The sequence below is a fragment of the Puntigrus tetrazona genome, chromosome 23, assembly GCF_018831695.1.
Source record: "Puntigrus tetrazona isolate hp1 chromosome 23, ASM1883169v1, whole genome shotgun sequence".
Taxonomy (NCBI): Eukaryota; Metazoa; Chordata; class Actinopteri; order Cypriniformes; family Cyprinidae; genus Puntigrus; species Puntigrus tetrazona.
Window position 1 is genome coordinate 2214049 of NC_056721.1, and position 19792 is coordinate 2233840.

Here is a 19792-nt window from a genome sequence, read left to right on the forward strand (position 1 = left end):
ATAATATATGAGGAACCCCTGAAGAACAGCAGCTAACACGTAGTATCTAGAAAAGCTCTGGTGAAGAGTGAAGCCTTTCGCTCTCGGGACGTTCACGGTTTGATTGCCCTACATGACCAGAGCGAGGGGACAGCTGTCATACACTAACAACCACAAAAACACCTGCAGGACCACACAGCTCCCAACACAAGACTCAAACCAAACAGAGCCTCCAACCGCTGACAGATCTGATCCGTCCGAGCAGGACAAATACATCAGTCGGAGAGAGATAACATCTCTGCAGATTTACAATCTCACATACAAAACAGAGAACAGAAGCGTTATCCTCTAGTGCTTGTATTGTTTTCACATTGAGATGTGCTTTAATAATCAACTGGTTCAATGTAGCAGCAAGCAAATATTAAGGTGATATTTACTGGAGGATATATTGTTGAGCAAAGTTTAACAAATACGCTCAAACTTGAACTTGTGTAATTTTAAAATGTTTAAAAAAATACATCTAGATTCAGTAAAACCATGAATAATATACAGAATACAAAATGTATAAAAGCTGTAAATTCACACTTAAACATTTTAAGAGTTTCTTTAAAAATAAATAAGACGACTGCTAGTAGTACGGGTAGTGTTAAAACACACTGAGGAGATCTACAAAATCGAAAATCTATATAAAACATGACATTTTCATTTCACATGAAGCACATGAAGAAGTCTTCTCCCTGCTGCAGGGACCTAGTGTGCACTGACCAGGGAGGCGATGTAGACCCAAACGGAGAGCACGTCCCCAGGGTACGGGTGCACGTGGACCGCCAGGGCGAACTCTACATTTGGGGCTTCGACCTTATGAACCCCTGTGCTGTGAACGGCTTCAACGATTGGCCGAATCTCTGAGAAAGGAAGGTGTAGGGGAAACCCAGATATCTGAAACAGATCGGTGAGAAAACAACGTTAAATGGGTGTTTCACTGCTGGCGATAAAACCTGGCCACCTGTGCAGTAGAAAGGCTTTTTTCCCCTGCACAGGGGTGTAGAGTTTCCCTTTGGAAAACTATACTGCGCTGGGCTCGATCCGCCTCGCAGCAGGAAGTGGATCTGGGTGCCGCCAACATGAAGAAGAGCACAAACGGTTCGTTCACAAATACTAATGATACTGTAACAATGCGGAGATGATCGGGAATTGGCTAAATCGTCTCACCGAGCACGTATACGTGACCTATAAACGGCTATATTAGCTAACAGCATGTGATTTTTTTAGCAGAAGACTCACCCTGTATTCTCCCAGAAGGCTTTGCAGCTCCAGGCGGTGTTCCTCCGCCACCTCTCGCCCTCCGCTCAGCTCTAATTTTGGCAGGAACTGGCGTAGCGTAGAGATGCAGTAGCGGTTCCAGCGCGTGGGGTGACGTGGACGCCAATCCATGATCTTCTCCCTCAAAACCTTCTCTATCCTACAGCAGGAGCTCATTTCATCAGACAGGTGTGTTTGTGTGTGTGTGTGTGTGTGTTTGAGTCAAACTAACCTGTCCTGTAACTCAGCAGCAGCTGCTCTGTCCGTGTGTCTGTACACCAGGCTCTCCGGCTGAAAAACACGACTCAAATCAATTCTGACTAGATGTTTGACGTCACTTCAAAAAGTGGTTTTAAGATCCAGTAGAATCACTGGGATTCTTCAGCTGGGTTCAGTTAGATCGAGGCCTGTGATTGGTGGAGAGGTCCTCACCTGCACGCTAGAGAGGCCGGGATCAGGGAAGGATCGAGAGAAAAACGCCTTCCAGAGATTTGGCTTAGAGACGTCGAAACTCATTCTCACAGGAGCAGCGTACGGCTGGATGTTAAACCACACCTGAGACGGACGCACAAATATAATTTTTTTTTTAAAAATTACCATACGATACTGCTTTTTATCATATTAAATTTTAACATAAAATAAATGCCACATTGGCCAGAATTTTTTTTTTTTTTTTTTTTTTTTTTTTTTTTTTTTTTTATGGTTTGGAAAAAAAATCTGAGTCTTTTATTGGCACTTTTTTTTCTTTTACTGGCACTGGACTTTTTCCACAAAAATGCAGCACTGTTTTCATCACTGTTTCTTGAGCAGCAAATCAGCTTATTAGAATGATTTCTGAAAGATCATGTCACACTGAAGGCCGGACTACTGTAAATACAGCTTCACATCGCAATAATAAACTACATTTTAGCATAAAATTCCCACAGAAAACACTTGATTAAAATTTATAGTAACATTTTAACAATATCACTGTCTTTTTACTGTAGTTCGGCTCAAATAAAGTCGCCACGTTTCAAAAGTGTAAAACAAGTGTAACATTTGACTAGAAAATTAACTAACAGTGTGTCCTAACAACAAGCGACAAGCAAAAATCAATCAAATATCACAGCCAATCAGAAGCGTGTGTGGGCGGGCTCTGCACTCGCAATGAAATGGCTAAGTTTATAATGTAATTCAGAAACATTAAAGCTTTTTGACATCATTAAACGTACATAACGAGTGAATAATAACACCTTCGTTATAAAATAAACTTGTGGGTTCAGTTTTAACGGTCGTCTACTTTCAAGATCTGAGGTAAACTATTTGTTGCTGCTTTCGAGTATGGCTATAAACGCCACACAATATGACATCTAAACTCCCGTTTAACTTTGAATAAAGCAGGGCCTGAGATTATCTACCGTCGTATAGTCTGAATGATTGTTCCTGCGGCGTTGCAGAAATACGGTTTCTTGAATAGAAATAGTTGGCAAAACCGTTGTCTCAACAAATCGTGTGTCGCTTGTAGCACAAAATGTATTTTTGCACAGATATAGAGTCAGTTATGATTGAAATGATTAGTTCAGGTGAGGGTGTTTTACTAACGTTGTCCGAGTTGATCAGGCAGCCGATGGACTGTAGGGGGCAGAATGTGTCATATTGTCCGTAGTGCTGCCCGGTGCTGGGATTCCAGATCAGATAGCGGTTCTGCTCATACGTCAAAACATACGCTGTAGGGCCCTAAAACAATCACACAAACCCATAATAATAGATACGCGATTTAGCGATTTAGGTTGTACCGACGCGTGATTGGCTAAGAGGCCTGACACTCACCTCAGGAATGGCGACGCCTACGATAAGCCACGCCCTTTTCCCCATAGACAGGAAGTAGTTACAGAGTAACACGGCGTGCTCCTCCTCATCTCCAGCTAGCAGTGTTAGGAATTGCTAAAACACCATAAATCAGACAAAAATGGGCGTATGTGACACGATCTCAGAGAACAGAACCAAACGAGAGCCGCCCGTGTTTACTCACGTCACACGTGCTCCACAAGTCACAAACCCCAGCAAAAGACACGCTGTCCGGGAGAGAAGGAACGAGCGACACGTATCGAGCGACCAGCTCCTGAGGAGAGAGCGGAGGAGAGGGTGAACACACACACACACACACACACACACACAGAGCTGCTGTCCGAACAGTGTGTGGACAGACCGTGGTCTCCTGAGGGCCGTTTGGGAAAGCGTCCAGCAGCTCCTGCGGGGGGTTCAGAGGTCGTATGAAGCGCGTGACGAAGACGGTTTTGCCGTTGATGTCGATGACGGTGGTGAGACAGGGGCGGTCGGGGAAACGCCGAGTTGCCTCCTTCTCAAACACTTCACTTGCTATCAACAAGCGCTCGCCTTCCTGAGAGTCAAACTGAGAGGAGAGAGAGGTCAAAGGTCGTGAAACAGCGATTTTTACACCGACATTGGACATTGAGAGATATTAAACCTGATCTAAACAACACTAGGCATGGCTCGGGTTAAGCTACACGTAATACAAGTTACAAGGGAGCACTTGTGAATGAAATGAGTACGAGGCTCTCATTACCACAGAAAATCACTCTTTTCTCCATTTTTGAAAACAAACAGCAATCACGTTTACAGTTATACAGACACTTACAGCTGAAGTCTGTGGGGCAAGACATTCTGGCAAGCAACAGAAATCTGTATCTTATGTATCTGTTAAAGCGCTTTTACTCATCCAGTGTGTTTTACATTTTAAGCTGTAAAGTGTTTTTTATTATTGTGCCTGTAGAGGCGGGACAACGGCCCTGGGTTACTATCAGAAGATTTTTATCCACGTAAACAGTCCCTTTCTTTCGTCCTTTCTGAGTTTACTGGCTTAAAAAAATGGTTAGTAATCACAATGGCATGATGTTAACACATAAAGGTTTAAGCGTTTTGGTGAAAAGTGTGTATTTTAATGTTTACGTTAGTACAACGCTTTCCCCATAGACTTCTACTGTAAATAAAAATGATTCAGACTCCAGACATGTTACCTTTACTTCCTTCATCTATTAAAAGCGGTCAAAAAAACAGAGACAGAGAAGAAATATTGAACAAAAAAATACAACTAAAATTAGCATTTTTACGAACATAAAAAAAGTTGTCAAACGTTTATCGTATCTGAAATAAATTTTTTGGTTTACATAATATATGTGCGTGTACTTTGTGTGTGTGTGTGTGTGTGTGTGTATTTATGTGTACATATATATGTATATTCATTTAATTTATATTATAAATATTTAGCATATTTCTCTTCAATTATATACGTGTGTGTGTGTGTGTGTGTGTGTGTGCGCGCATCTATATATACATAATAAATCTACTCGCACAAAGAGATGTGATAACAATGAATCATTTCAAAGCTCTATAAAAACTATTTTTCTGTCATCACGTAACACTTGATGATAAATCCGATTTCTCGGCTGTACCTTTTCTCTGATGGTGTCTCCAGGAACCAGCTGGGGCTCAATGGTGATAAAGAGGCTGAGGAAGGTTCCTTCGCTCAGACTGCGGACGGCGTCGTATCCACCTTCGCTGCCCAAACTGCGCTCCTTACTGTATCCCAGCAGCACCGGAGGAGTGGACACCTTAAACGTCCCATCAATCTAAACATCACGTACAGATCATAAAACAAATACAGATCACAATCAATCAAAGGTGAGTGAAAAAAAAGTAATAATAATAGTTAAAAAACACACTAGCCAATAAAATGTTTAGCCTATCGGAGCGTAGCAGGATTATTTTAAAGCACATTTGCATTATACAGGAACGCATGTTAATGGAGTGCTGGTGTTTGGTGTCTTGCCCGGGACTGCAGGTAGATGGTGCTGAAGGGAATCTTGATGGAGCCGAGCCAGTGGCGCTCTATACGGGTGTGAATGGTGTTCCCTCTCTCCCGCTCATCCTGACAGAGTTCACACGGACAGGTCGACATCACATCGGGAACATTAAAATGACTCGGCATCCACAAGCACCACGTCTGAACGTTTCTCACCTCCACCACATCATAGAGGACCTCATCGAAGATGTTGATGAAGACCTCGTCTCTGACCGACTGCAGACTGGTGGAGCTGTAGTCTCCGTTTGGAGCACTGAGATGACATCAAGAAAAAAAAAAAAAATTATAATATATTATTGATAATGTATATTTAAAATATTTATCCTTATCAATACTAATAATATATAACTATAATAACAAATAAAAAAGAAATAATACAAGTATAAAAGCATTCAATATTATTCCTTTTTTAATATTGCTGACTCATTCAACAACCCCCATTTACTGTTTTTTTTGGTTTTTTTCCACTTTATTTCTAAAATGTGGAAGTAACCTCTAATTCATTAACCGCTATAGGGAAATAACAAGAATAACAACGTGTAGTAAGTGGTAAAAAGGTTTCGGAAAAACCATTGTGTTCATAATTAGGACAATACACTGCATTAATCAAGCAGCAACAGGACTGTTTTTGAACCACTAAAAATGACTAGAAGAGAATGCGACCGGAGTCTAGACCCATTCAATGTATAAACGACAACGCCCATTAAATATATTACATAAAGAATAAGGTGGATAAGAGTATGCCACGACCTCTTTTTGCTGAGTTAGATGTGTTCCCAGGTCAACATGTTTTGACCATATCCCTACTAAACCATAGTCAATCCTTTAAAATCAGAGGAATTGAGAGATGAACGACAAGCACCAAACACTGTGCAGCCTAAACTTCACAAAAACTATAAACTGCCTCTTCAAATCTAATTGGTTAATCACAATGTTGCAGGTTTCAGTCTGACCTGAATGGCAGAACAATCTCCTCGTTCCAGCAGGGGTTCGGACCCTCAGCGGTCGACGTCTGCAGCACCGAACGCTGGAAAGATACCTCCACAAACGGCCTGATCAGAGGCTACAGCACACGCGAATACATACAGTTACAGTCCAATAATATTCCGCCTAAGGTGCAGGTATGGTGCAGTCGTGCCGTTACCTGTCCGAAGGGCCACTCACTGCCCTGTTGGGGTGTCTGGGACGACACGGCAGCTGTAAACGGCTCTGTGAATGAGCGCCCAGACTTAGCCGACGCAGGGGGTTTGCTGAAAACGCAACGAATAATGAGTGATCGTTTAGTGTCTTCTCATTGGTCAGCTTCTCTGGAAGTGTAGAAACGGGCACCTGGCGTAAGGTCTGCGGACGGGGATGTCGTATCCTCTGATGATGTTGACCAGGAGCTTGATGTCTCCGTCGGAGAGGTTCTGAGCCGTCACCTTCTTCCTCTCCTTCCTGCGAGGCTTCAGGGGCCGCTTGGGTTCGGCCAGTTTGAACAGGTTCCAGCCTAACACCCTGAAAGACCGTCATCGGAGAGTCAGTGGAGATATCCCGTAACACACTGCGGTATTAGTGAGGGATCTGTTAATGTTCCACGCCAACAATAGACACGGAGACAGGACTGCATCAGCCTCACATACAGTGTGTTGGTTTAAAGTCTCTATCTCTATCCTCAACACAAAACACGTGTATATATTATTGTCGTTGAACGCGTTCCCGATGGATAGTCAGTCAGTACATTAGTGATGGAGATCATCAGTGAGTCCTTCTGTTATTGACATCGTCGTACTCTTTACGAGTGAGTCAATTGAATCACTCACTCAACGGTTTCATTCGAAAAACTGATTCATTCCGGAGGCGACTGCATCTTATTTAATAAGTGTGCATGTGAACGAATGCGTGTGTATCATCAATTGATTTTTTAATTAATTTTCCTGTGTGTGTAAATATAAACAATCTACATATGTAGTGATTTAAGACACTATTGCTACGAGTGAGTCATTGAATCATGCACTTATTTGTTTAAAAAACTGATACGTTCAGGAATGGATCACACTGATTCCTTTTGTTGGCGGAGCCTTTCAGCCTGGTCCTCACACAATATTAATGATTTTATAATGTTTCGGACAATTTTTGTTCCTTTTGGGCTTGGAGAGTCCCTAGAGCAGCATGAACATTCGGTTAAATGGTTAATCCTTCAGCCTTCCACAAAGGAAAGAAAGTTATGGTTTGGAATAACATGAGAGTGAGTGAGGAAAAGAATACATAAATGCTCTAAACATTCACTATCAGTACTCACCAGCGGATCAAACACAAACACTCTCTGAGTGTGTGATCTCGACTTTAACACACACACACTTCACACTAACTCTACAGAGAATGACATCTCATGAACACACAGATCTTAGGGGAGAAACATGAGAAAAATAAAGGAATACGGGGGACTGGAAACGGAACAGAAAATCCTCAGAACATACCCAGCACCCGGACCACTGAATATACAAACGTACAGGAGAAAAAAAAAAAGAGAAATAAAAGACAGGAACTGTCAAATAAACATCGTATTATACTGATTTAAGATATTAAAAAGCCTTGTTCTCTGAAGTGCACAACATCTGAAAGTGGGTGGACTGCTAAAGATGAGGCTGCCTTCAGAAAACTTCAAGAAAAGATCATCAATAGAGCCTTTACCCGATGCTGGGGACCTCGTCCTCTGAAACCACGTCGGACAGGATGAAATGATGCTTCGCTATGAGGAAACGATTAATAACTGACTCCCGCACCTGAGACGGAGAGACAAACGGAGAATTTGAAAAGGAATTTTAATTTAAGGTTGCAGTAAACTCGCTTAAATGTCCACAGCTCTTACATCATTAGGGCAACAAAACACAAAGACAGAAATAATAACATATGTTAAATAAAAGTCTTACTGACACTAAATTATTGCTTTTATTCAGCAAGGACGCACATTCACAGAAATGAATTACATTTTACAATATATTAAAACAGAAATCGCTAATTTGGAATTTTAATAATATTTTACAATTTAACTGTTTATTACTGTATTTCGATCAAATAAATGCATCCTTGGTGAGCAGAACAGACTTTTTTTTTTTTTTTTAAACATCTGAACAACAGTGTAAAGCTAAATTTTAACTCACTCTTTGCAGATATTTGGCCACAAGGGCTCGATGTGCGTCAATGTGTTCTTTGGTATCGATAATTTCGCCCTCCTTTAATCTCTTCTCATAATCCTGAAACAAGATTATTACTCAAAACAGCTGTTTATCCTTACACATTTTTAATTACTGTAAGAACTACCCACAGGTACATACACTAAACAGTCTAAATAGATGAAAACGACTAACAGCTTTCACCAGTGCAAACCATCTGTTGGCGTTAAAATAGTACTGTCAAGTTTAACTAAAGACGTGAGGTGAAGAATTAGCACTGAAATGGTGCACCTGAACTTATTGATTATGCATTTCACTTTCAGATGCAAAAGTTGTGGGAGGAGAGTTTTCAAATGAATCGCACAACATGTTTTACTAACGTTTGCGCTAGTCTTTTGCAAACCATCTTGAAATGGCTGCAATTTGCTGCTAGGAGAAGGCACCACAGAAGAGAGAGTGTGTGGTAGAAATGAGAAGATTCATTCCATACAGAATTCATTTGGCATGGAAGAACACAAAAATACTGTTTGCCAAGCCAGATTGTTTATGATTTGCTTCAATCACCATCAGCTACTTTGCACTGTGCTTGTTAAATTGCGTTGGCCAATATGTAAATTGCATCTATGTTCTTTAATTTCCACATTGTTAGTAAATCACCCAGAGAAATTTACACGTCCATCGGCGCTGTTTTGCAATTGCGCTATCACACTAATTTGCCTTTTTTTACATTTTAAAGTCTTTGGCGATTCATCCAGTCTGGACACAGAAGGTTGGGTGATCTTACCTGGAACACTTTTTCAGATATTTCCCGCTCCGTGGACGGGACACATTTAAAGTGACGAAACTCTGGCACCTCCTGACTCCGCAGCCTCAGGAGACGGAAGCGTCGGGAACGATGCAGCTCCTCATCGGCTAGGAAATTAAACTCCTCCTGAAGCTGCTCCAGGCGGAAATATTCAGGCACCGCCACATCTCCACCACTCACCACCTACAGAGACAATAAGACATAAAAACAAACAGCGTTCCTGAATAATACACTCTTACTGGTTTTCTCAATGGTGGTGTCGAGTAGTCAAATGCTTTTTTTAAAAATGACTAAACTACACGTTTCAAACGTTGAAATTAATCTTCAAACTCATTGGTAGACGCCCTTGTAGATATCTTAGAGACGCAGTATAGTTTGATCATGTAAAGACAACATTAGACAATCATCATGGAGGTACATTATCAATGAGATTTGTCTAGGGAATTCTGGGTGTTTACTTACCGAGAGTAGCTGCATAATGGAAGCATTGTTGGGGTCATTGGGGTCGAGGCGAGACTCAGCCGCCCACTTCCCCAATTTCTTCATGTCATTCAGCCCAGATGCTCCAATACATGCTATAGCGTCCATCTGCCTGAGACCACTGAAGAGAGAGAAAAGACTGCATATCTGATCCAGCATAACTGAAAATGATACGCTAGCGGAGGGCTGGGACTCAATTTGGCTCTCTGACCTGTACATACCCCCTCCAGGCTGACTGGACGGGGGAGCGAGGGGGACGTCATCTTCTCCTACAGCCCATGAAACGTAGCAGGAGAGCTTCCCTGACGTCATCAGGGTCTGCGTGTTAGTACCGTCGGCCTCGAAGGAGAACGGAACACCTACAACAAACAAGATATAAAACAAGCCTTTACGACTCATGAATGGAACAGTCATTTTAGAAAGGTTTAAAGAGGCGTTTACCGCTGCCGACCCCCTCATGGTTGAACGTGACTCTTTGGTTGCTGCTAAACTCCATCTCCTCAAACGGTGCACTGCCGGTCAGGACGGAAGATTCTGGAACCGGCACACACACTTCAGCCAGCAGGGAGGAAGAGGAGCCGACGCTCTCGAACACCTCGAGACAACATCCAGAGCATCTCAGACACAAGCAGACAAACAGCAATGCTTTCGCGTGAACGCGCACACACAACCTAGCTGTACCTGTAGTTTGATGCTTTCTGGCCAGTTCACTATCTTGAGGTTGAAGATCTGACCAAAGTGAACTCTGAAATCCGTGTTCAGGTTTCGACTGTCTGTTCTGGAAACTTCTTTATCGTTGTACAGCACCTTGATGAAGAGGGCACGTTTGGACACATCCTCTCTACGAGCAAACTCGGCACTAGACAAGACAAACAAAAAGGACATTTTTACATTTCTGGAGCTGATATACGGTTTCTACATATCGCCAATCCTTCATCATAGAACTAGCAGCAATTGAAGTTGACAATGGTGTTGCCTCATGTTGATTGCATAACGTCCAAAAAGTTTCACTTGAACACACTTCAAAAACTATAGCCAATGGCCAACTAGTGGTAATTATGGATGTGTAATCTAACTTCTTCCAAATACCTACACTACACTACACTACCATACACTGCAACTGCATCATTTAATTAGAAGCACCACAAACTGAATTGTAATTGTATCACCTGTTATAAATTTCTAAGTTAATTTTAAAATGCAAAGAATTTTAAAATAAAAATAAAGCTATGTAAACACTTGCATTTTTACAAAACACAACTGAAATGTTCCCAGAAATATATCAAGAACATTGTTATAATTGTCCATGTGACATCAGTGGTAAAACTGTAACTGTACGAAAACCATACCCTTTAAAGGAACATACCACATTTTCCAACTCCCCTAGAGTTGAACAGTTGAGTTTTAAGTAACTACAGAAAAGTCGAGTTTTAAATATGAAAAACATCTCTAGTCATTTTTGAGAGAGATGCTAACGTTCTAATCAGATTCAATGATCTATGCTAAGCTACAGCTAAAAGTGCTACTATGCTACGCTATTGCAAGGGACTTCAAAATATATATTTCAAACACTGAAAAACTGACACGTTAAATATAACATTATTAAATGTAAACACTTGTAGTTTATATATTCGGATACAGCAGTCATTCATCACTGTTAGGACCGCGTGTGTCCTGCTGTGATAAGTTTGCAGGAGTTATCAGTCTAACAAAATCAAAGTTAACTTTATTTTAAAGACCAACAGTTTAACACTAAATATTGGACATAAACAAGCATGTTAAAGATAAAAGTATTTTCATGTTGCAAAATTAATATTTTTGGAGTAAACGCTCAAGTGCTTAGGGCCGCGCCCCACGATGAGCCCTGTTTTAGACTGATAACTTATTAACTGCATATTTTTTATTATAACGAAGATAAAGAATAAGCATCAATGTTTTTATTCATGTGTTGTAAAGAAAAGTCCTGGTGACAATGCAGTTTCGTCTTGTTCATTCATAGCTGTAAAATAAAAGACACTATAAGTTGTAAATAAAGGTTTATCACTCTACAGTTAAATTTTATTGTGGGTTTAGTTTTAGAGTTCGTATTTAAATCACTTCTATTGAGGAGGGGAAGCCTCATTTGCATGTATGTGTGGCGCTGAGGTGAAATATCGAAAATATCGTCGATTCATGATGCTATTGTCTACCGGCGCAACCCTACTACAGCAGCTGCTGAAAATCAGAGCCAGTCTGCAATCAGATAATATTCAGTAATATTGATGTTTACCTTAGCAAAAACGTTTTTTTTTAAACTTGTTTTTCATTACCTGAAGGTCTGAAGTAAGTGTATCAGAGTGTGTGTGTGTGTGTGTGTGTGTGTGAGACATTCACCGTGGACACTGCTCATTAGGGGTCACGGGCCCTGAGACTGTAAGTTCTGGAATTAGAACAGGTTCTCCAGGTTTCCTGCGGATCCTGGCTGCTTTCTCCTGCACTTGCTCTTCTAGGTTGCCCATATCTGGTTTCTCGGGAGGTTCCGGCTTCTCTGGCTCCTCGCCGAGCTCTTCCTCACTTTCCTCATCCTCCTCTTCCTCCTCCTGCTGCCTTTTCTTTTTCAGCTTTTTCTTCAAAGCTTTCTGAAGGAATCAGGAACATGTTGAGAACATCTCAGACCGGTTTCAAATAGGATTACAAACGCAGAAACAGTAGGCACATCCCATGTGTAGAAGTACCTGTTTTCTCTTCCAGGATTTCCATTCCTCATGTTGTCTTCTGTATTCACTCATCTTCCTCTGATAGTCTTCCTCTGCCTCTGCCTGCAGCTCCGACACCTCCGCTAGGATGTCATTCTCAAACTCCTGCTCGTCCTGCTCTCGGTCCACCTTCTCCCTGCAGACGTCACTTGTTTAATGAAACAAAGCACAAGCACAGAGTCGGACTCTTATGAATGAAGCCGTACCTCCTGATGAAGAGTTTGAAGGGCGTGTTGGTGAACCTCTGGAAGTCTCTCAGAGCTTTGATCTCCTTCCAGACTCTGATGATGCTTTTGAGGAGAGCTCTGTCCTTCTCCTGCTCCACATCACGCAACTGACGAGTGTGTCTGATGATACAGAAGAGACCAAGCATTAATTTAAACGTGATGGAACAACAATCATATACAGTCATAGCCAAAAATATCCTGCACCCTTGGTAAATACCAAAAAAAGAAGCCATAGAAGCCAGTCCCATTTGAAGTTCTAGTCGTTTGTTAACTGAATAAGCTGGATTTTGTTTTTGAGCGAGGAGAATTTTTCTCCCAAAACAGCATGTGGTGGGTGAGGTTTGACAATGTTAAGGTTTTCTGACCTCAAGATTTTCTGCAGTTCTCCAGCTGCGGTCCTTGGAGAGTCTATCGGCACTCAAACTCTCCCTCTCAAGGTGCATTAGGACGATATTCCAGACAAACTCTCTTCCAGACAGTTTCCAAACATGTTATGTTCGATTGGAAATTCTTAATTATTTTCCTGATGGTGTAAATGGGACTTTCACTGCTCTAGCTCTTTTCTTTTGTGAAGCTTAATTATCTTTTGCTGCACATTAGAAATATATTCTTTGGTTTTTCTCATTGTGATGGATGATTAAGGGAGTTTAATCTTTGTTTTCACTCCTATATGCGTTCATAATCAATGGAGTGCTCAAAATCGTGAATATGAAAAGGAATATACTTCAGATATATTTTAATCATAAGAATTTCTAGGGGTGCCAATAATTGTGTCCAACATGTATTTGAGACAAAACATTTATTCAATAATGATATTTCCCCTCATTTTTAATTCATATTATCCAATGAAAGGCTAGATTTTTGTGAATTGTTTAAACAAAAGATGGAAAGGATTAACAATGCAGCTTAATTTTCACAGCCTTTTTTGATCTTATTTACCAAGGATGCTGATATTTTTGGCCAGGAAATTTCTTACTTCACTTCCTGTTTGTACTCCGCTATCCTCTGCTGGGTCACCTGACTCAGAGCCTCTCCTCTGTGAAGCTCCAGCATATTCTGAATCGTGTTTCTCAAGCTGTTCAACTACACACACAAACACACACACGCATTCAGAATGAGTCTGAAGAACAGGAAGCCTGCTCTTATTGGCGCTCTTCGGAGGTACCTTATCAGTCAGAAGCCTTGTGAGGTTCTTGTGCTGTCTGGTCAGGTGCTGATCGTACAGCTGGGCGAGACGAGCTGCCAGCACATGTTCACGGCTGAAGAGAGGATGATGGGAGAAGATGAGGCCGGATGCATCTACATCCAGCTGGTAGTCTGCACTTGAGTCGCCCATTCCAGCTATGTAGAGGTTCACATGCTTGGACTTCAGAGCCTGGGGCAGAGCAGACAAGAACGGAAAACACCAAGTGAATTTGCGGTCTAAAGTCTACAACAGAAAACTTGTGCTATGTGACTACTGAGGGGCATATGAAGAATTCTGCACCTGCACTCTGCTGTTCAACTCATCTTTTAATGTAGCAGCTTCTTAACTAGTGCCATTATATTTCAACTGTATGATTAGAGGAAACAGTAATTATGCTTGAAGGTACATCAAATAGTTATTGATTTAACAAAACTTTATGGGGATAATCATTTAAAAACAAAGTTAATATTGCCTTTGGAAATGAATACATTTTAAAAAAAGGTGGAAGTACTAAAATTACAACAACGAAAAAAATTCAATTATACAAAAATGATAAACTAATCAACAAATAAAACTACATGAAAAATTCACAAAAATCACTAAACTGAAAACTGCAGGATGCTAAAATACAGGTTGATTTTGTGATTGTTACTTTCTAGCAATATTAGTAATAAAAAAACTAGTTTAAAAATTAGACATATTTTTATTATTTTAAAGTGCCGACAAATTATTAATTACATCCAAAATAAGTTTGTTTACATTGTGTGTATACAATGTAAATTAATTACTCATATAAAAATACAAACACACGAATGCATATATTTAATTAAAATGTGTTCTGTTTATACTAAATATATTTAAATAGATGTATACAGGTAAACATTTAAACGCATACACACACACACACACATATATATATATATATATATATATATATATATATATATATATATATATATATATATATACACACATACACACACACATGCAGTGTTTAGCAATTTTATTGTAACAATTTTTTGTAACATTAAACTGTGTGTGCAATTTTTTTATCACTTATCACCGAGCGTAACATTCATATTTATTGCTACTCTTCTTTTCGCGGTATATTTATATTTCAGTTTTCTCACCGTTTATCAGCCTTGCGCTCCTAGTGTCTGCTTGATGGTTCTCATTTTCACTCTTTTATGCTTCAGTGGGTAGCACTACCAGAACACTTAATGTCAATTAGTTCCACATGTCTGCGAGCGCTTTCATAACGTTCATTTTTATAGGCATGCAGCATTCACAACAAGTACCTCTAGAATTTATAAAACACACACGTCTAAATGGGTGTGTTATTGTTCAATTATGTGTGTGTGTGTGTGTGTGTGTGTATTATGAAGTCTGTTACGGATCTCCTATTTCGAGTGGTGTGAGGCGTGACAGACACATGTGACCTCACTGCCCTGTCTCACAGCAGAGCCCGTGACATCACTACATCTGGAGCCCATCTCCGTTCTCACACCTCTCATCTCCACAAATATTATTGGCAGTTCATATTGCCTGGAAACAGGCTGCATGGAGGATATGACACCGAAAAAGCGCTAGTAAACATTACAGAACATAACTGATTCTTCGTCTCCAGACCAGTGTTAGAGGTCCAGCGTCTTGGGAGCACAGAAAACTGTCTTCCAAAACCAGTGCATTTAATGCGAGTCATGTTTCATCTGAATTCCGCAAATGTTGCAAAACCTAAACTGGCAAAAACTAGTTGTTTTATTTGAAAGCACTGGTTGTAGCAGCCTGGGAACTCGGGTTAAGGGCACATGTCGTGTCTACTGAGTATTGTTTTGACGATTATCAAGTGATTAACTCACTTTGTAAAAAAACAAAAATTGCTATTGCATTCGTCCCATTTCTATAACTGCATTAAACAATGTGTGTAAAAATTCTAAAATGATTTTGCTGCTTAAATGTAGCAATTCAACATAAAATGATGGTAACACGTACTTCTAATAAGATCAGAAAAATCAAAACGGCGGTTAATGAACCTTCAAGGAAACAAAAAAGTGAGAGGAACCAGCCCATAAACACACAAACTATAATTATCATGACGTATAGTTCAATCCCTGACCTTTCTGTAGACAGACTGCAGCGCAGGGTCCAGCTCATCCTCCAGGTGAAAGAGAGGCGGTCTGGACGAAGACTCTTTGATTGGGTCGGGCAGAGCAATAATACGCCCATCGTCTCCAAACCACTTCCTTCCCTGCGCCAATCGCGAACACTCGCATTACACACAATACCATCTGTGACCATTAGTTTTTTTACAGTATCATTTCTTTAATTACCTCGGCCTGCTTCAGGATTCGGTTTTCCAAAATGTTCTGATTGGTCAGACAGACGGGTGGCCTCTCTCCCACGTATAACCCTTCCTCCTCCAGGAAACGGGGACGCACGTTCTCTGGCAGCTTACCGGAGGCAGGAACTGTGTAAATCATACAGGTTATTGTAGTTTAATACTACAGGAGGGTTGGGATGAAGAGCTGCAGTGTTTCTGTACCTGGCCTCATGCTGGGAACGAACAGTGTCTCTCGCTCCCTCTGCAGTCGCCTGCTGTAGCCTATATATTCTGCTCTCCTCACTTCCAGGAAGTCCTGCGCTGATTGGTCAATGATGAACAAATCCTCCTCGTCGTCTCTGACCAGAGGAGAATCTTCATCCTGAAGAATGAATGCATTACATCATGAATGAATGCTAACCAGCAACAAAAATAGGGACAGTTTACAATAAGCTCAGATTTATGTTAACTAATGCATTATATTATTACTAAAACTCTACAAAATATACGTCCGTAAAAAAATATGAACTCAAATCACCCTTGTTTCAGACTCTTCTCCTTCATGATCCCTCTCTAATTCACCCTCTTCCTCCTCCTCTTCTTCTTCTTCTTCATCTTCCTCCCCGGATTCTTCTTCTTCTTCTGTTCTCCTGAACCGTCTTTTCTTGCGGCTCTGTTGCCGTTGAGGCTCTGGGTCAAAGCTGAAGGTGAAGAAGTTGTACGCCTCTTCATCGGTCGGCAAACCAGCCTCGGCCTGCCCAGAAACCAAACACGCATCACAACGCATGCAAATAAACGTACCATTTTATAACATATGTCCTCGTTGAAGAAACGGCAGACTCTTACCCTTCTGTCTTTGGCTGCACGTCTAGCTGCATCACGAAACTTCAGCCTGGCAGCAAAGGATGAGTCTTCATCGGCCTGTAGATCTGGATCCATCTGAAGGAGGAAACCGTGACAGAACATGTTCAGATGTCTTCCAGCTGGAGGTGGTGCGTTTCATCTTAACGGTAAAATTTAAAGCTAATATATTTACAAAAATCGAATTTATTCCTTTGATGCAAACCGAATTTTCAACATCACTTCTCCAGTCTTCAGTGTCACACAAGCAGCAAATCATAATATTAGAAAGATTTCTGAAGGATCAAGAAACGTTTCTTATTATCGTCAATGGTGAAAACAACCGTGTTGTTTCGTATTTCCTTTTTGTAGTGCATATTTCAATATTTAGTTTATGGTCTCGGGGCAACTACTGTACGACTGAGCTCTGCTTTAAACACGACCACGTCAGGACCATTTATGTTTACATCAAATTACATTTTGACGTTTTTCTTTGCAGTTCATCAGCGCTTACATCTCTGTCGAATCTGGTGAGGGTGTCTCTGTCTCGCAGACTCTGTAGACGGCTGGCAGGCTCAATGATGCTTTCCTGCTCTAGAAGGCTAGCGGCTTTAGACTGTAGGGGTGACGCAGTTAAGAACGAATTAGGAAGCGTTTAGTATTCTGAAATATATGAATAAAAATCCGTGTTCTGATTTCCTCTTACTAGCCCCAGGCGACCTTTACCTTCGCTGCTCTCAGCTTCTCTGTCATGCGCCGTCTCATGGTGGTCTCTGATTGGCTGGATCCTGGCCTTATCGCAGGATGAGGAGGAAGATCTAGAAAGATTGCGAGGATGAGAGTCACGCAGCGGCAGCCAGCTCCTGAGAAACCAAAGCGTGTCCTAACCTCTCGGCGAGCGCGCTGGTGGGCTTTCTACATCCTCTCCTAGGTCTCGCTCCTCTCTCATCTCCTGCACTGCTGTCACCTCCTCCTCATCTGGAGGAGACTCCACCGCCATCTCCTTAAGAAGCTGAAGACAAAAGAAACCCAAGTGCAATGGATTTTATTGTTGCAGCAATTGTTATTTTACAAAAAAGCAGAAATGAAAGGTTAAATCAATTCCGCATCGTGGCAATAATATATCTATAATACAGATGTAATAATATACGTGTCTATCTATAAAGTTATCACAGTCCTGACCTTCTTCTTCTTTTTCATTCTCTTCGCCATCACTGAACGTCTGAGTGTCTCACCAAGGTCCTCTTCTCCACCTGGAAGCTGCTAATGTGACATATTATGAATATATATATATATATATATATATATATATATATATATATATATATATATATATATATATATATATACAAAATTAAATCTGGAAGGGGGCCAACACGTTTTCACACTTTTTTGTGTATATATATATATATATATATATATATATATATATATATATATATATATATATTATACACACAAACTGTATAGTTATTGTTTTTTGAGTTTGCTGTTAATCATGCCAGCATAAGATATATGTCAACTTAGATAAAATAGCATGCAGTGTTTTTAAGGAAATTTCATGCTTAGAAACAAGAGGAATGAAAATCCAACAGAAAAGCATCGAAAGAATAGTTAAAATGTTTAACTATTTAACTACAAAGCCTATATGACCATAAACATTCTCTTTAATATCTAATTTTACGAATAGATGGATAGATGGATGGATAGATAGATAGATAGATAGATAGATAGATAGATAGATAGATAGAATGTCATGATGACACAAAGGTGACTGATGAGCCATTGTTTATTTACTTTGATGATTAACTAAGAATTAGGACAGAAGAGCTGTAGAAATGTGTTAGTGCATTCGAGGACATTGCAGGGGTGAGAACAGAACCAACCTCCACCGCAGTGTGTTCATTCTCCTTAGACAGATCCCAGTCTGACGGAACCAAAGCCTACAGCAGATCGGCACAGACCTTCATGCATGTGTTCAGTGAAGGAGCATACTCTAGCTTTATATCGCTACAGTTTGTCTTGTAAAACTAACTCCTAACATAACGTGTCTGGCCACTTCAGAAGCGAAATGCACCAAACATGAATATATATGCGCGTACTCTCCAAAAGTGCAACCAGAAGGTAACTAGCGATATTTAGTACCTGTTTATCATCTCGGACTCTTCCTAAAGACTCCTGCAGCTCTCTCCTCTTCTTCCTTATCTTCTCTCGTACATCACTGAAGATAACAGGAGATCAAAAAAAAAAAATACAAATAAAAGTCTTAAAGCGATCGCATTTTACATTTTTATTTTTGAAATAGAAATAGAAAGATTACCTGGGCGAGGACATTTTGGTGGCCATGAACACTTCCCAAACTCATATCAGATTAGAAGTCTTCACGGGAAACCAATACAATCGTGAATGAGTGAAGTTTACAGACTGTATGGTCTATAAGCATGTTAATGTTACACGGATTTCCAGTGCACCGAGTAACAGCCCACTGCTCTTCTTTCGAGGCAGAACAAGTGAACAAAACAATGGCTTTCTAGATTTTCATAGCGCACAAACCATTAATCCGCTGAAAGAGCAGATTTGTAGTCTTTATGTTGGTAGAGTTTTACCGTCACGCGTCGCTTCGCTGCCTGGTAACGGATGTAAATAATCTGCAACCGAACACAGAGCGGTTTCCGTCCGGTCCCGCCCACTCTATGTCAGAGCGGTTTTCATTGGCCCACAATCCCGTCAATCGTCTAAATCCGGAGACGTCAGCAGACTCTGATCCCATCCTGCGTGTTTGGATATATATACGACAACGTTTACCATACTACTATACAAAAATGCTATTTAATATAAAACCAAAAACGTATGTTAATTTTATCCATCATTTTATACCATTTGAGGAGCGTGTTCACTACC

At 40.6% G+C, this 19792-nt stretch overlaps 1 protein-coding gene across 9 annotated transcripts; it reads right to left on the minus strand.

Annotated features, from left to right (window-relative positions):
* Positions 1-339: 339 nt before the first annotated feature.
* cc2d2a (coiled-coil and C2 domain containing 2A) lies at positions 340-19540 on the minus strand. Of its 9 annotated transcripts, none has more exons than XM_043224817.1 (40): positions 19212-19540; positions 19037-19112; positions 18778-18834; positions 18074-18151; positions 17780-17903; positions 17618-17709; positions 17406-17507; positions 16898-16990; positions 16590-16805; positions 16274-16433; positions 16062-16198; positions 15848-15979; positions 13711-13920; positions 13522-13628; positions 12525-12665; positions 12298-12454; positions 11957-12201; positions 10265-10442; positions 10025-10178; positions 9795-9942; positions 9566-9704; positions 9083-9286; positions 8287-8379; positions 7817-7908; positions 7603-7617; positions 6473-6640; positions 6288-6393; positions 6097-6206; positions 5300-5396; positions 5111-5209; positions 4734-4910; positions 4299-4313; positions 3470-3673; positions 3293-3382; positions 3091-3204; positions 2863-2997; positions 1714-1836; positions 1514-1572; positions 1264-1441; positions 340-918 (listed from the first exon to the last, which is right to left on the minus strand). In XM_043224817.1, the coding sequence occupies exons 1-40, from the start codon at positions 19235-19237 to the stop codon at positions 730-732; spliced, it is 5040 nt and encodes a 1679-aa protein (XP_043080752.1). In that variant the 5' UTR covers positions 19238-19540; the 3' UTR covers positions 340-729. The 9 variants fall into 9 exon arrangements, with proteins under 9 accessions (XP_043080752.1, XP_043080750.1, XP_043080757.1 ...); XM_043224815.1 differs by having other exon boundaries at positions 18074-18154; XM_043224822.1 differs by lacking the exon at positions 18778-18834.
* Between the last annotated feature and the right edge of the window lie 252 nt (positions 19541-19792).

Coding starts and splice junctions, on each gene's coding strand:
- cc2d2a (XM_043224815.1), bottom strand. CDS start 19,237: ATGGCCACCAAAATGTCCTCGCCCAG. Junction 19,113..19,211: donor ACCAAAATGTCCTCGCCCAG/GTAATCTTTCTA, acceptor TGTTATCTTCAG/TGATGTACGAGAGAAGATAA. Junction 10,179..10,264: donor CAGAAAGCATCAAACTACAG/GTACAGCTAGGT, acceptor TGTTGTCTCGAG/GTGTTCGAGAGCGTCGGCTC.